The sequence below is a fragment of the Grammomys surdaster genome, unplaced genomic scaffold (genome assembly GCF_004785775.1).
Source record: "Grammomys surdaster isolate TR1022 unplaced genomic scaffold, NIH_TR_1.0 255, whole genome shotgun sequence".
Taxonomy (NCBI): Eukaryota; Metazoa; Chordata; class Mammalia; order Rodentia; family Muridae; genus Grammomys; species Grammomys surdaster.
This window is the reverse complement of record NW_021604696.1, coordinates 9,310,653-9,327,513: the sequence shown is the minus strand read 5'-3', so window position 1 is coordinate 9,327,513 and position 16,861 is coordinate 9,310,653. Positions and strand designations below refer to the sequence as shown.

Sequence of the window (16,861 nt, the reverse complement as noted above, 5' to 3'; positions counted from 1 at the left end):
TTCAAGTGTACAGTCAGAACAGATGTCACATTTGGGGAAAGACAGAAAGGGACAGGTCCTGGACGAGTTCTAGGGGTTTATAACAAGACAAACTCATGGCAAATGCCATCCATGCAGGCTGTGGGCCACCTGTGCAGGCTGTGGGCCACCTGTGCAGGCTGTGGGCTCTCGAGGCACCCTTCAGGCTGATAAAGCATTTTGGGGTATGATTCCCCAAACCTGCTAGGCATAGGGCTTTTGGGGCAGGTTCAAAGCCTTTGGAGGAGAACCCATGAGGGATGAGGGTGTCCTTGCTGAGGAAAAGCTCACGGGGATTGCCTGCCTGATGAACTCATCACTCGTGGGAAGGGTATGGTGGGACAGAGACGGCAAGAAGCAAGGCCTTTACCATTGTGTTTCTGCAAGAATCCGATGACCTTCTCCAGCACGGTGGTTTTGTCCATTTTCCGAGTGTTGCCTGGGAGCATGGAGCTAAGCTCTTTGATAAGAACATTGAACTGGTCCCGACGCTTCTTCTCAGACTTGTTTCTTGAGGCTCTGGGAATACACAAGGCACAGGTAAGTAGAACCTTCCACCTCACAAAGGCTTTGTCATGCAACAGGGGTCCCTTCTCTCTTGGAGTGTTTTCTATGGATAGCACCAGATCAAAAAAAGTCTCTCATGGAGGTAATGTTGGCCACATTTCAGAGCTGAGTAATGGGGCAAGAAACATGTTTTGCTAGACTTTTGGCCACAGAGACAGACAGCATTAATAATAAGCAAGATCTGACTCACGTACAAAATCTTGCATAGCTTACTGCCAATGCCAGACACTGCCTCTCCAACTCTGTTGAGCTTTAAGCTCCAGGGAGGAAATTGTTTACTGTTTACCTAGATTTATCCTCAGAGCCCCTGGTGAGGCTCCAATGCTATTTCCCTCAGCCCAGAACATCCAGCCTTATGCCCCCCATGAGGTGTGATGGCAGTTCCTGGCTGCACCACTCACTCATGCATTTATCCTGGCCCTTGCCCCAAGAACCATCATCCTGTGAGAGAGATGACGGTGTCTCAGTACAGCCGTGCAAATCCAGGGTGACATATGATAGACACCGCTGCTGTCCTATTTGTCAAGCAGCTGTGAGCACAGAAAATAGAACACTCACTATTCAGCATGACACAGGAGAAACTCAGAGGTACATCGCTAAGTCAGAGAAACCAGTGTGCTACAGCCAGGTACTGTGTGAGCCCCAACTGTATGACATTCTGGAAAAGGAGGAGCTACAGAAGTGGAAAAGCAACCATGGCTCCCCATGACTCATAGCAAGGGATGCATAGGCACAGCACAGAGAGCGTGGAGAGCAGTGACATCACTGTGGCTGTGTCCTCCAAGGCAGGCACATCCCACATACCTCTGTCAAACACATAGAATAGGCAGCACCAAGAGGGGACCGTAATATAAACTGGAGGAGATCATGACATGACAAGCAAGGAGTCTCATCAACTGTAACAGCTGTATCACTTGGTGGGACTTGTACAGCAAGAGGATCTGTGTACACATGGGACAGGGACTATATGGGTTATCTTTATACCTTCCACTCACGTATTCTGTGATCCTTAGATTGCTCTCCAAGATGAAGTCTACTTCTACAAGGATGCTCTACACTGGCTGTTTTTAGAAGAGATGAAAGGTAGGTTGCTCAGGTTAAGACCTCTGAGGATCCCCAAACTTTGAAGGAATTAGAACAGGGGATCTGGGCTCTGGTGTTGCCCCAACAAGAGGAGTAAGGAACACATGGTAGAGAGATCTACTCCCCAAATTCTCAGGAAGCAGCACAACTATGGAGCCTTGATCCCCGATGACATGCCAGTGTCTCTTCATAAGCAATCAACTATGGCACTAGAGAGATGGCTTAGCACTTCAGAGCGCTGGCTCTTCTTCCAGCAGATCCAGTTTTCATTCCCAGCACCTACACAGCAACTCACCACAGATGGGACTCCAGTCCCAGGAGATCTGATACCCTCTCCTGGCCTCTGTGGGTATCAGTATCATAAGCAGTGGACAGAGATATTCGTGAAAAACAGCCACACACATAAAAAAAAAAAACAAACAGAAAACTCCCAACAACCTACTCTGAGGTGATTCACAGCCAGGAAAGCTACCCCACCCCTCCCAAGATACCCACAATGAAAGTTTTACAGAGAGCCAGTTCACTGATGGGAACAGAAACCACATACATGTGGTCTGCCTGCTGGTCCAGACACCCCAGCACCTAGGGAGTCACAGTTTCTAGGCTATTGATTGGTTAATGTGTGGTCAGCACAGAAGCCTTTGGTGGACAGTGGCTCACCTCTCTTGGGGCAGGTATTCAACTGTACAGATTATCAGTACCAAAGTTCCCCCAAAGGGTCTTCCCAAAATATAAGAACACACCCCAAATAGACACCACCATAGTTGTAGTCACTCTGTTTGCTTCAAGCATCCACATCACGCCAACACCCACTTACAGTCCAACTACCCTGGTTCTATCTCCGGTTGGGCTATTTCCTGACCATATCTTAGCAATGATCTGAAGCTCATCTCAACTGAGCAGTCTCCTCGGCTTTTCTAAGGGAGTTTCTGTTCTTCTGATGCCTCCCTCCTTCTCGCCTGCTCTTGGGTTTTGGGATTAAGGGATTCCTGTAAAGGTCTCATTTCTGACCAGGCCACACTTTTCTTCTTGTCACAGGCCGGTGTCAGGCATAGTGAGACGTGGAGGCTCTTCATTGCTAGCTCAGGGTAAAAGGCCCAGTGTTCAAATGCATGAGATAGAAAAAAGAAACCCTTTCACTTTCTGGCTGGCTGACTCTGTATTATAAATCATTTTTAGCCTAGATTTTAAAGAGTGACATGCAACCTCCTCAGCCAAAAAAAGCTCAGCTCTTGTCCTAGTTTGCCGTTATAAATTATTTGCGAGCTGATAACACCCAGCTCGTTATTGCTCTGTTCGTGTCTTCAATGGGTGTAATGACGATGAACACGGCCTGGCGAAAGATCCGATAGAGGCTCTTATCATTAGCGACAGGAACACAAGCTTGTTTCCGTTGGCCTCCGCCCGGGATGCACCATAGTGCATTCTGGAAATCGGTCAATGTCATCTGGATCGGCAGCTCTGAGGCAAGAGGAAGCCAAGAGCCTGGGATGACCTTGTTTCCAGTAATGAGCACCGCTCATGCTAAGAATCCGGAACAACAGGTCAGATGACACTGGGACACTTGGCCTCTGGGGTTTTGAAAGGCATCATTTGCATGCCATGAAACACATGCATTTAAAGTATAGCGTTTGGTGAACTTTTGTAATTGTTGACTGTCACCAACATAAGAGAAACAACAGCTTCATCTTAGGGGATTTTCCCAAGCCTCTTGTTTTTGTTTCCCCCCACCCCCCAAAAGCAGCCACTCAGTTTGGCATTTTCTCTAGTTTCCCATAAATGGAATGGTAAGAGTCTTGGACCTTCATTTAGCACAGCTTTTGAGATTTCACCACATCAGTGCACAGATTGACAGTTCTTCTGACCTTCTGCTCACAGGTACTCCATTGCATAGATACGTCACGTTTAGGATATCTCCAGTTTGGGTGACTCGGTGAGTAAAGGCACTTGCTGCCAAGCCTGGTAACCTGAGTTTGATCCCCAGGATCCACATGATGGGGTGGGAGAGCTGACTCCCACAAGCTATCCTCTGGCCTCCGTGCAGACGCACACTCACTCATATGCTGTAAGAATACGTGCAATATGTCTTAGGGTTTGACTGCTGTGAACAGACACCGTGACCATGGCAACTCTCATAAGCACATTTAATTGGGGTTGACTAACAAGTTCAGAGGTTCAGTCCATTATCACCAAGGTTGGGACATTGCAGCATCCAGGAAGACATGGTGCAGGAGGATCTGAGAGCTCTACATCTTCATCTGAAGGCTGCCAGTGGAAGACTCACTTACAGGCAGCTAGGATGAGGATCTTAAAGCCCATGCCCACAGTGACACTCCAACAGGGCCACATCTTTTAATAGTGCCACTCCCTGGGCCAAGCATATACAAACCACCATACAATAATAATAAAATAATAATCAAAGAATACAATCCAGACATAGTAGTATGCACCTGTAATGCCAGTACTCAGGACACTCAGCTAGATGAGTTTCAGGCTAGCCTGGGTTTCATAGCAAGAAGCTGTCTCAAAATACCAAAACAAAGTAACCTCAGACAGACAGACAGACAGACAGACAGACAGACAAGCAAGCAAACACACACATCTGGTTGTAGATAGTTTAGTAGGTAAAGAGCTTGCTATATAAATGTGAAGACTGGGGTTGGATCACTAACACCTGCATAAAGCTTGACTGCTTGACACCCTTTCTGTAATGTCAGTCTCAAGGGATGGAGTTGGGGGATCCCTGGAGCAAGCTGGCTAGGTGGAATAGCCTATTGTCCAGCTTTCAATTCAAGTGAGAGATCCAGTCTCAAAATAGGGTGAAGAGTGATCAGAGAAGTCACCTGATACCAACCTCTGGCATCCACAAGGATATGTACCCATGCGTACATGAACACACACATGCATGTCCCCTAGCTCTCCACAAGGATGTGTACCCATGCAAACACACACACACACACACACACACACACACACACACACACACACAAACACACACGTCCTCTAACCCTGCATTTTTCCCCCCACCCCCCGCCAATGTAGCAGAAACAACAACAGAGACTAACTTATACACCCTGATCGTCCATATACAAGACTTTAGGATTCATTCTCTTGGGCAAATACAGAGGCATATTGCTGCTGAGTCATTTGACAGACACATGTTAGCCGAGACACCGCAGAACTGCCACGTGAAGTTGGCTCCAGCTGTTTCCCATCTCTATCAGGAACAGATGAGATTCCCACTTGCCACCGTCTTTGCCAACACTTAGGAGTGTCAGTTTCTACCACTGTTGTAAGACTTGATTGTGGCCTGTGTTTGCCTTCTTCTGGTGACTGGTGACACTGAACATCTTTCTGTATGCTTTATGCCATTCACAGCATTCTTCTTTAGGAGTGCGTTTATTCAATTCTACCTTTATAAACAATTGTGTCACTTTACTGAGGGAGAGGTGGGGAGAGGGAGACAAGAGAAAGAGAGAGAGTGAGAGAAAGAGACAGAGAGACAGACAGAGACAGAGACAGCAGAAAGGAGGACACAGCACATGTCTCTGTGTCAACACACACCCTTGGGAACTGCAGTCTGATTTCTGAATGCAGGTCCCTGGATACCTTTGTGAAATATCCATCACTGGACATCTTAGGAAGTTTGAGTATGGCTGGCTAGGCCTCATCTGCTGGGTACTTACCACTTAGGAGGTGCTGTGTAGTTCCTTACATACAGTTGCATGCTGCATAATGTTTCCATTAACAACAAATGAGCTTAAGAGGGTAGGAAAATTGTAGTTGCCTATTGATCTTACATATCAGTTCAATACATTACTTATATGAGTATGACAACACTGGTGTTGACACACCTACTGTGCACTGGTGTTAACACACCTACTGTGCACCCAGTCACCTACAAGCACAGCACATACAACCATATGTAGGAACAAATATTGATGAAAACCATAACTGTCGACGCAATGTCACTGGCTTGTGTACTCACTGCACTTTAAATGACCATGGAGGCTTACACCCCCACTTCTGAAAGCATGTTGATGGAAAACAGTGTACATGTTATGTCAGTAGCAATGGCTTCACACTCTGTTTCTTGATGACATCATTTTGTCTGGTGCTTGATTCAAACTCATGTTGTTTTGTTTATTGTAGTCCCAAAGGAGTAGAATATCATACACACATGTGCACAGACACAGGCACATGCGCGCGCACGCACCCGCACACACACAGAGAAATATACACACAGATATTCACATAGACACACATGCATACACACATCCACACACATAGACACACACAGAAATATACACATAGACATACACAGACACACATGCACACACAGAGACACACAGACACACATACAGACACACACGCATACACAGACACACACTCATAGACAGACACATAGATACATAGACACAGACACACAGATACACACATAGATATATACAAACACACACACACATAGATATATACATACACAGACACACACACATACACATACAGACACATACATACATACAGACATACACACACAGACACATTCATAGACACACACACAGACACTTACACAGACAGACAGACAACCCCCTCCACACATACACATTCACAATAGCCTGGGTTTGTAGTAGGACATGTCATCTGATTTGTATGGTATAGTCTATGACGCTTGCAGAGACAGAAATCACCATATAATTCTTTTCTCGGAGCCTGTTTCTGTCAATAAGTGGCACACAGACATGTTGTGTTTCTCATCCTCACAATGGTCCTATTAGGTAGGTACCATTCTTATTTGTTTTCCAGTTGAAGAAGCCAAAGCACCGAAAGAGACTTTGTCACTTATCACCAACACACAGTGGGACAGGGGCAATGCAGGCTGGCTTAGGCATCACTCCTGCCCCTTGCTGTAACTCTCCAACCATGTGGCATCGTCTTCTAAGAAGCCACATACCCAGTATTCTGGGAGACCAGTGACTAATACTGATGGCTTAATTGTCATTCATACCACAGGAATGAGACACACACCCTACAGAAGACAGCATCTCACAAGTCTCTGTTCCCCTTAGAGATGGGACATCATAGAAAACGGAGGGCAGACCGGGAAGTCAAGCTCCAGTTCCTCACAGAGCAGCCTAAGCCTTTCCATTGCCGCGGTTGACGGGATTGGTGTTGCTGCTCAACTAGCATTTCCATGATCTCTTTGAAAGTGTTAGGATCACCTTTCCCTGCCCTGGATGTCAGTCATGCTATGACTCTTGGATATGGAAATGTAGGCACAGATAGCAAAGGGTCTGTTTCCAGTCAGAGACTCAAGGTCCATTCAGAACGGTTGGGTCCTGCCTTGGCAACGAGCCAGAGGAGCCAGGCAATGAATGCTTTGCTCATCCTGAGCCCTGGATTGAGAACGCTTCATAACAAGAGTCTCAATATGATAGTATGGAGAGACAGTGGCCCCTTAGGAGACGTGATGTCACTCTTAGGAGGTGGGGACTAATGAGAGACTATTAAGTCCATCATCCTGGGCAAAGATGAAGACTAATGCCTCCTGGGAGTGGATTAGTAGGTTGTTATGAAGCAAGTTTGTTTTCTTAATTTACTCTTGTTTCACGTCTCCCTCTCTCATCATTTTTCTCTCTCTCTCCTCTGCTCTTCCTTCCTTCTCTTTCTCTCTTTCATGTGAACTCACTCATTCACCCACCATGAAGTCCTCACCAGAAGCCGATGTTACCATCACACCCTCAGACTTTGGGGAACATAAGCCAAAGGACCCTTTCCTTAAGGACTCTAGAGCCAGGCATTTTGTGGTAACAAGGCAAAATACACAGAGACTCCCCCTGAAGTGTCCTGTTAGGCTTCTGACATGAGAGAGACAAGGGTTCCCCAGATTGTAGCCCTTAGAAGCAGGAGATAATATCACTCCATCACATAACAAGGAAGAGGAAAAAAAGATAAACAAGTCTTCGCATGTGACTCCAAGGAGGATTTATACTAAAAAGAAAGGGAGTATGTTTGGCTTGTTGTCAGTGTAATCCAGTTTGGGAACCCAGGAAAATGTTCACCTGAGTCTACACAGCCTGGGCAGTATAGGAATGGGTTTAAATTTAGTTTCAGTGCATACTGGGAAAGATTTTACCATATTCACCAAGAAGGGAAACATCATGCCCAGCCCCTTCCCATTTCAGATCAGCCATGAAAAAGAAGGTCCCATTGCCTACCTGGAATGTTCCGACACAGGAACCTGTCAGAGGAGTCAGCCACTGAGGCAAAGTTTATCTTTAAATATTCTGTCGCATACATTGAGGAAGAAGGAATGAAGCTCCCTAAAATAGCAGTGATTAGCTTTTGATCCCACAGATAGAGAATCTAGGGGTTCCAGGGCCACAAATGGTGTGGCAGTAATACAGGTCTGGCTGACAGGAAGAAGAGATTTCTGTTCTAGAGAACACTGTTGACTATTTTTAATCTCAAGCTTACGGATGACACAGAACGGAACCTCCAACCCAAAAGATAGCCAGATGGCCAAGACCTTTACAGAGGCCACAAAGCCAGACTTGTACTCCTGTGCCTATTGGTAGGCCTGATATGGCTCTCCAGAGATCAAACTCACCCACAGCTATAAGGTAAAGACCAGGGTGGTTACCCTTGACTAGTCCGAGTTGTGTAAGTACATGATAGGCCATCTCAAGACCAAGACAGATAGGAATGGAAGAAAGCAATGTAAATATTGTCACAGATTGCTGAAGAAAAGGCCATTAGGTACCCAGCTAGGTATTAGAAGTTTGTAATGTGGGATACCTCACACAGAATTCCAAGATGATGCCGTGGCAGGTTCAGGATATAGCTGTGACTCTGTGCAGAAAAGCTGATATGAGGAAAAGAATCAAGGGGGCCAAGTGATTAACTCCTAAAAGAGGCAGAGGAACTGATTTTGTTTTGGGAGAGAATACCAGGACCTAGAAGGCATGTTTACTACAACTGTAGTCACTTCATTAAGATGTACAAGAAAGAGAGCTCACAGCTGGATAGCACATGGCAGGTTGTTGAGGTCTCTGATGTGCCCCATCTGGCCTCAGAGCATCACAGCATAAGCAGGCTTTTTGCTGATACCAAGGAGAATCAGAGATCTGCTTCAGGCAATGGGGTAACACCCGGTGAATTGAGGGATGGAGTCATCAGGCTCTGGGATGAATCTGGCTACTTCTCTGCTCAGTAAAATGAAGCAGCACCCATCTGGTGAATTGCATCTCAAATCCCAGAGGGTTACGGAAGGAAACCCTGCCCACTGCTCGCTGTGATTGTGTCTGAGGTAGATGACCCTCACCTTCCAGCTGAGTTCTGTCAGAAAAGTTTCCCCTGGTACCTGCATTTGCTTCAGGAACCATGATCCTGAGCAGGACCAGTGTGAGGCCTCTGAGTAGAAAGAGAGGACTCCCATTGGAGACATTCCAAAGGACCCAAAGACAGGGAAGGAAGCAGAAGCAGCTGGTGGAGAAAGTTTGCCAACAGCAGGAGGTACTTAAGACCATGCTCATCTCATCCCAAGCTCACACCCTTTTGAAGTGACAGTCATACCTCCCGCTGAAGAATTCATGTGTGGATACCATCTCAACATCCCTCTACTGGCAGTGACCAAGAATGTTCTGAGAAGAATCTATTCTACCCAAGGTCGCACAACAACCAACAAAGGCTGTGTCCCCAAGCCTTCTGTGCGGATACCCCAACTAGAGGCCAGTACCTTCAGGCTGTTCCAGCCACCTGAGGTACCCTGCTCCCAAACTTAAAAATCCTTCTGTCAAGACTGTACCCCAGACCACTCCTTTAGTGCAGACCATCACTATCTTCACTCCTCAACTCCAAGGACCTTCAGGGGAAGAGGACTCGGCAGACTTAAGAGAGCTCAGAAAGATAAAGGGAACTTGTGGAGGTGAGTGTGAACAGTAGGGAGTAGTATAGAGACCTTGCCATAGCCATGGAAGTGGCAGGATATGGTACCATGGGAGGTGAAGTCTAATGACATGTCCACAATCACTGGGCGGAGAAAGTCAATGATGGATGATGTTTGGTTGATAAAGCCACCTCTGGAGTGCCAGAGACCTGATAGGCAGAGGAAGGGTGAAGGAAGAAGAGTCTATGTTGCCCCAGCCTTGTTGGAGCCCCACACCTCCAACTATCTCCGCATGAGCTTGATACCACTGTCTCAGGCATCATGAACACTGTGTTCCAGCTTCTTGATGACTTACGGTATTCCTGCCTCCGAGTTTCCCCATCTTGGTTTCTTTGAAGAATACTTGAAATCATAGGAGGCAGGGCTCCAGAATCTGCCCCATCTGCCAGAGCTGTGTCAAACTGCTGGCCAAGGCCTTTGAGGGAGAACCTGTCCACATTCCAGATAAAGCTCAGTGAGTAAGATGATCTGAAGACTGGTATCCTGGCACTCCTACAAAAGGGCAGGAGGAATCTGTGGTTCAAACTTTGGCTTGCTCAGTGTCCCAACCAGAGAGCTTAGGTAATGGTTTAGCGGCCTGGCCTCATCCCAGCCAGACCAAACCTGACTCTGTCCCTTGTACTGTTATTGCCATGTATATAACTAGCTTTGAGAATCCTCCAAGCTGTAAAATGAGATCCAGTCATCTTGGTAGAATGTTTGGAGGAGTCCGAGACAAGGTTCTGGGTATGTGAGTAGACACTGGTGAGAAGACCAGGAAAAAGCAGGAGAAGTTCAATGCGGTGGGAGGGTGAGGAGGATCGCAGAGGCCCTCTGGAAAGGCCATACCAGTGTTGCCATTTTCTCTAGTGTCAACCCTAATACCTGGGCTTTCAGGCTTCAGGGGTTTCTAGACGAAGAAAGGAGTCTCTCTCTGAGTCTCCTCTGCCTAGGTAAGTGTCGTAGTCACTGTTCCATTTCCATGAAGAGACACTGCGATCACAGCAATTCTTATAAAAGAAAGCATTTAACAGGAGCTGGCTTACAGTTTCAGAGGTTTAGGACATCATCATCATCACGGTGGGGAGCACGTGTGGTCCTAGAACAGTAGCTGAGAGCTACATCCTGATCCACAGGCCGAAAGAGAGAGACTCTTAAAAAACCCAGGTAAGAGTTTTTTAAAAACCTCAAAGCCCACCTCCAGTGACAGACTTCCTCCAACATGGCCACCCTTCTGAATCCTTCTAATTCCATTCAAGAGTGCCACTCCCTGGTGACTAAGCATCCAAATATATGAGCCTATGATGGCCATTTTTATTCGCACCACCACAGTAAGGTAGTGCTGTTAGTAGAATTCTTTTAAACTTGCACTCTTGAAGGTAACATCTAGGAAGAGACATTTTTGTATATTTCTGCACATGCTCAGAGTGGAAGAGTTTGAGTCCAAACTCTGTCATCCACCCTATACCTATAATCTGGCCAGCTCTGTTCTGCTCTCCACAACTACACTGATGGCCCCCAATGTCTGATGGCCTGGCGTGACTTTCCCCTTACACTGGTGTGAAGGTGATCCTCATTCACTAGAAGCTGAACTTTGAGGTTTGCTTTTCAACCTTTTCCTAGCTGGTGACGGGTGGCAAGATCCCATGATATGATATATGAGTCATCGTTCTGTCAGCCATGAGGGGAAGCAACTGATGGCCCATAACATCCTATGTGGCCAAGCTAAAATGTCCTGTTGGTCCAGCATCCTGCAGTCATTACAACTTTCAGATACCAGGTACCAAAGTTAAATCAGGAGCAGATAAACCATCTAAACAGTCCCATAACCCCTAGAGAAATAGTGGCAGTCATTAAAAGTTTCCCCACCAAAAAAAGCCAAGGACCAGATGGTTTTAGTGCAGAACTCTATCAGACTTTCAAGGAAGACCTAATACCAATTCTGTTCAATCTAGTCCACAAAATAGAGACAGAAGAAGCACTACCCAATTCATTCTATGAAGCCACAATTATGTTCATACCTAAACCACACAAAGACCCAACAAAGAAAGAGAACTTCAGACCAATCTTCCTTATGAATATGGATGCAAAAATACTCAATAAAATTCTCAAGAACCAAATCCAAGAACACATCAAAACAATCGTCCATCATGATCAAGTACGTTTTATCCCAGGAATGCAGGGATGGTTCAAGATTCGAAAATCCATCAACGCAATCCACTATATAAACAAACTCAAAGAAAAAAAGCCATATGATCATCTCACTAGATGCTGAGAAAGCATTTGACAAAATTCAACATTCCTTCATGGTAAAAGTCCTGGAAAAATCAGGAATTCAAGGTCCATACCTAAATATAGTAAAAGCAATTTACAGCAAGCCAATAGCCAACATCAAACTAAATGGAGAGAAACTTGAAGCAATCCCACTAAAATCAGGGACTAGACAAGGATGCCCACTTTCTCCCTACCTATTCAATATAGTACTGGAAGTCCTAGCTAGAGCAATTAGACAACAAAAGGAAGTCAAAGGGATACAAATAGGAAAGGAAGAAGTCAAAATATCATTATTTGCAGATGATAGGATAGTATATTTAAGTGACTCCCAAACTTCCACCAGAGAACTCCTAAACCTGATAAACAACTTCAGCAAAGTGGCTGGATATAAAATCAACTCAAACAATTCAGTAGCCTTCCTCCACTCAAAGGATAAACAGGCTGAGAAAGAAATTATGGAAATGACACCCTTCACAATAGCCACAAATAATATAAAATATAATATAAAAAGTGAAAGATCTCTATGACAAGAACTTAATTCTCTGAAGAAAGAAATTGAAGAAGATCTCTGAAGATGAAAAGATCTCCCATGCTCATGGATTGGCAGGATTAATATAGTAAAACTGGTCATCTTGCTGAAAGCAATCTACAGATTCAATAGAATCCCCATCAAAATCCCAACTCAATTCTTCACAGAGTTAGAAAGAGCAATTCTCAAATTCATTTGAAATAACAAAAAACCCAGGATAGCAAAAACTATTCTCAACAATAAAAGAATCATCATTCTGAACTTCAAGCTATACTACAGAGCAATAGTAATAAAAAACTGCATGGTATTGGTTCAGAGACAGGCAGGGAGATCAATGGAATAGAATTGAAGACCCAGAAATGAACCCACACACCTATGGTCACTTGATCTTTGACAAAGGAGCTAAACCCATCCAGTGGAAAAAGAACAGCAGTTTCAACAAATGGTGCTGGTTCAACTGGAGATGAGCATATAGAAGAGTTCAAAATGATCCATTCTTATTTTCTTGTACAAAGCTCAAGTCCAAGTGGATAAAAGACCTCCACATAAAACCAGATACACTGGAACTAATAGAAGAGAAAGTGGGGAAGAACCTCGAATACTTGGGCACAGGGGAAAAGTTCATGAACAGAACACCAATGGCTTATGCTCCAAGATCAAGAATTGACAAATGGGATCTCATAAAATTGCAAAGCTTCTGTAAAGCAAAGGACACTGTCAATAGGACAAAAATGGCAACCAACAGATTGGGAAAAGATCTTTACCAATCCAACATCTGACAGAGGGCTAATATCCAATATATACAAAGAACTCAAGAAATTAGACTCTAGACAATCAAATAACCCTATTAAAATGGGGTACAGACCTAAACAAAGAATTCTCAACTAAGGAATATAGAATGGCAGAGAAGCACCTAAAGAAATGCCCAACATCATTAGTCATCAGGGAAATCAAAACAACCCTGAGATTCCACCTCACACCAGTCAGAATGGATAAGATAAAAATTTTAGGTGATAGCAGATGCTGGTGAGGATGTGGAGAAAGAGGGACACTTCTCCATTGTTGGTGGAATTGCAAGCTGATACAACCACTCTGGAAATCAGTCTGGTGGTTCCTCAGAAAAGTGGACATAGTATTACCTGAAGACCCAGCTATACCACTCCTGGGCATATACCCAAAAGATGTTCCAACATATAACAAAGACACATGTTCATAGCAGCCTTATTTATAATAGCCAGAAGCTGGAAAGAACCCAGATGTCCTTCAACAGAGGAATGGATACAGAAAATGTACATTTACACAATGGAGTACTACTCAGCTATTAAGAACAATGAAATCATGAAATTCTTAGGCAAATGGATGGAACTAAAAAATATCATCCTGAGTGAAGTAACCAATCACAAAAGAACACACATGCTATGCACTCACTAATAAGTGGCTATTAGCCCCAAAGCTCAAAATACCCAAGATACAACTCACAGACCACATGAAGCTCATGAAGAAGGAAGACCAAAGTGTGGGTGCTTTGGTCCTTCTTATAAGGGGTAACAAAATACTCATGGGAGCAAATATGTAGACAAAGTGTGGAACAGAAACTGAAGGAGGGGCTGTCTGGAGACTGTCCCACCTGGGTATCCATCTCATGTGCAGTCACCAAAGACAAACACTGTTGTGGATGCCAGGAAATGCATGCTGACAGGAGCCTAATATAGCTGTCTCCTTAGAGGCTCTGCCAAAGCCTGACATATACAGAGGTGGATGCTCACAGTTAACCACTGAACTGATCATGGAGTTCCCAATGGAGGATTAGAGAGAAAACGGAAGGAGCTGAAGTGGTTTGCGGCCCCATGGGGAGAGCAACAATACCAACCAACCAGAGCTCCCAGAGTCTAAACCACCAGCCTGGGAGCACATAGGGAGGCACCCATGGCTCCAGCTGTAGATGTAGGGGAGGATGGCCCTGTCAGGCATTGGAGGGAGAGGAGGTCCTTAGTCACATGAAGGCTGGATGCCCCAGTGTGGGAGAATTCGATGGCAGGGAGGTGGGAGTGGGTGGGTGGATGGGGGCACAGCCTCACCCCAGCCGGACGAGCGGGCCCGCCCCCGGCCCCCCCCCGGCGGCGCCACAACGGGGCCCCGGGGATAACATCTGAAATGTAAATAAATAAAATATCCAATTAAAAAAAGAAAAAATCTAAGGGAACAAAATTTTATAACTACAAGCACTTAAGTACTCAAAAACTTGACTTTAATGACTATAACTCTCAGTTGGTCACATGTCAACACATACTTTTCAGTGATAACAAGTATCAGTGTTTTTTATATGTAATTCAGGTCTGTAACTTAATGGCAATAAATGGTTTAAATATTTGCTTAAAAAAAAAAAGAGTCAGAGGACCAGGGAGTCTGCTGTGAGATCCTGCATTCTATCTGTGACAGGGAAGCTACACTCATAAAACTCAATGACACAGCTTCCTAAACAAGACCCAAGCAATGAGAATACCAGCTGACATGCCCATGTAGAAGGGGAAATACCACGTGACCCACACCTAGATGAAGAACCACCGGCAGTTAACAACTGCCAAGAGATAGAAAACTAGTCTTGCTGGGGATGAGCTCCCTGATTGGCTATCCAATATCAGACTGCCATCCTTGAAATCATAGGATACATGAAACAGTGAATGAGCTCAGCAAGTTGTATTTCTACCTGTGTATTTAGTATGTGTGTGTGTAATAATTAAAGAACAGAAGGCTATGAATTTGAGAGGGAGGATGGAGGAGGACAGAGGATAGGTTGGAGGATGGAGATGGAGGGGAGAAATAATTATATTTTGATCAAAAATCAAAATATTAATATTTAAATTTTTATATGTATATCTGTGTGTGTATCTTCAGAAGCCAGAAAAGGGTGTCTGATCCTTTGGAGCTAGAATTACAGGCAGTTGGGAGCCACCAAGTGTGGGACCAGGGAACAGAACTTGGGACCTCTGGAAGAGCAGCAAGCACTCGTGGTCACTGAGTGATTTCTCCAAACCCAGCATGCTATTTTTTGACCTAACTTGGCTCCTTCTGCCTGGCACAATGCCTTTCAGAGTCTTCTGAGTTGTGTCCCCATCTCGATCCTTCAAATAATTTTCTACTGTATGAACAAACAACACAGCTGGTTTATCTACCCACTGAAGGATAGTCATGTGGTTTCTCGGCTGAGTCATTATGGATTATAGAGTGGACGCAAACACTTGTTTCTAATTCTTAAGTTTCATTTTCAGTTTTCCAAAATAAATAATACAGGAGCAGGAGGGTTGGCTCTCGGGGAAGGTGTATATTCAGTTTTATAAGCAACTGTCAACCCCTTCTCCAAAGTGGCTCCCACCCACGCTCCCAACAGCAACTTACAAAGGAGCCAGTGGTTCTATGTCTGCCAGGGCTTTAGAGCTTACCTTGAAGCACTCCTAAGAAATGCACGGTGATGCTTTATTGGGGTTTCCACTTGCATTAGTGTCTTGCATAATGATATGGTACATTTATCGTGTGTGTGTGTGTGTGTGTGTGTGTGTGTGTGTGTGTGTGTGTATCACAGTGTGGAGGTCAAGGACGAATCTGTAGAGTGAGTTTCCTGCCACCCATAGAGAGTTTCCAGAGAAGCTTGTGGGCAGGAGCCTTACCCACAGAGCCACCCCAGTGGTCCTCTCCTGTTCCACTTTTACCTGCATTGCTTCTTCCTTGCTACTACTAAGTTATGTTCTGGGTACACATTCTTTGAATGGTATTTGCCAGTGTTTTCTCCAAACCATAGTCCTCTCCTCTCCTCTCCCCTCCCCTCCTCTCCCCTCCCCTCCCCTCCTCTCCCTTCCCCTTCCCTCCCCTCTTCTCCCTTCCCCTCCCTTCCCTCCTCCCTCCCCTTCCTCTCATCTCTCTCCCTCCTCCCCCTTCCCCTGTCTTCCTCCCACACCCTCCTCCCTGACCTTTCCCTTTCCTTTGGCTTATACTTTTGTTGCTAGACCCAAGGTCATAAAATTTTCTCTTAGAGTTTCACGTATTTTCCAGTTCAATTGCCGGTCTATTTTGAACTGAGCACTGATTTATATTTCATGAAAAAGTGTTCAATTTCATCGCACTCTTTTCCTGCATTGATTGGATGATAATGTGGGGTTTCTGTGTATTAAAGTGGTAGATTGTACTCAGTCATTTCTAATACTAAATAGCCTTGCATTCCTTAGATAAATTGTACTTGATTGTGACTTTACCACCCCCCCACTCGCACACATACACACACAGACAGAGAGAGACAGAGAGACAAAGAGAGAGACAGATAGAGATAGAGACAGAGACAGAGAGAGACAGAGAAAGGAGAATTACCAGTGCTGTGTTTGCCTTGTGTTGTTTGGAGAGACAAAGTCTTATCATGTAATCCAGGTTTCTCTCTCTCTCTCTCTCTCTCTCTCTCTCTCTCTCTCTCTCTCTCT

At 45.0% G+C, this 16,861-nt stretch overlaps 1 protein-coding gene across 2 annotated transcripts in view; it reads right to left on the bottom strand.

Moving 5' to 3' along the window:
* The window catches only part of Npas2 (neuronal PAS domain protein 2), a 177,736-nt gene that overhangs the window by 75,794 nt on the left and 85,081 nt on the right, over nucleotides 1-16,861 (bottom strand). For both annotated transcript variants that reach the window (XM_028775394.1, XM_028775393.1), the window contains exon 3: nucleotides 389-537. In XM_028775394.1, coding sequence (XP_028631227.1) covers nucleotides 389-537 — 149 coding nt within the window. The remainder of the gene's footprint in view (nucleotides 1-388; nucleotides 538-16,861) is intronic.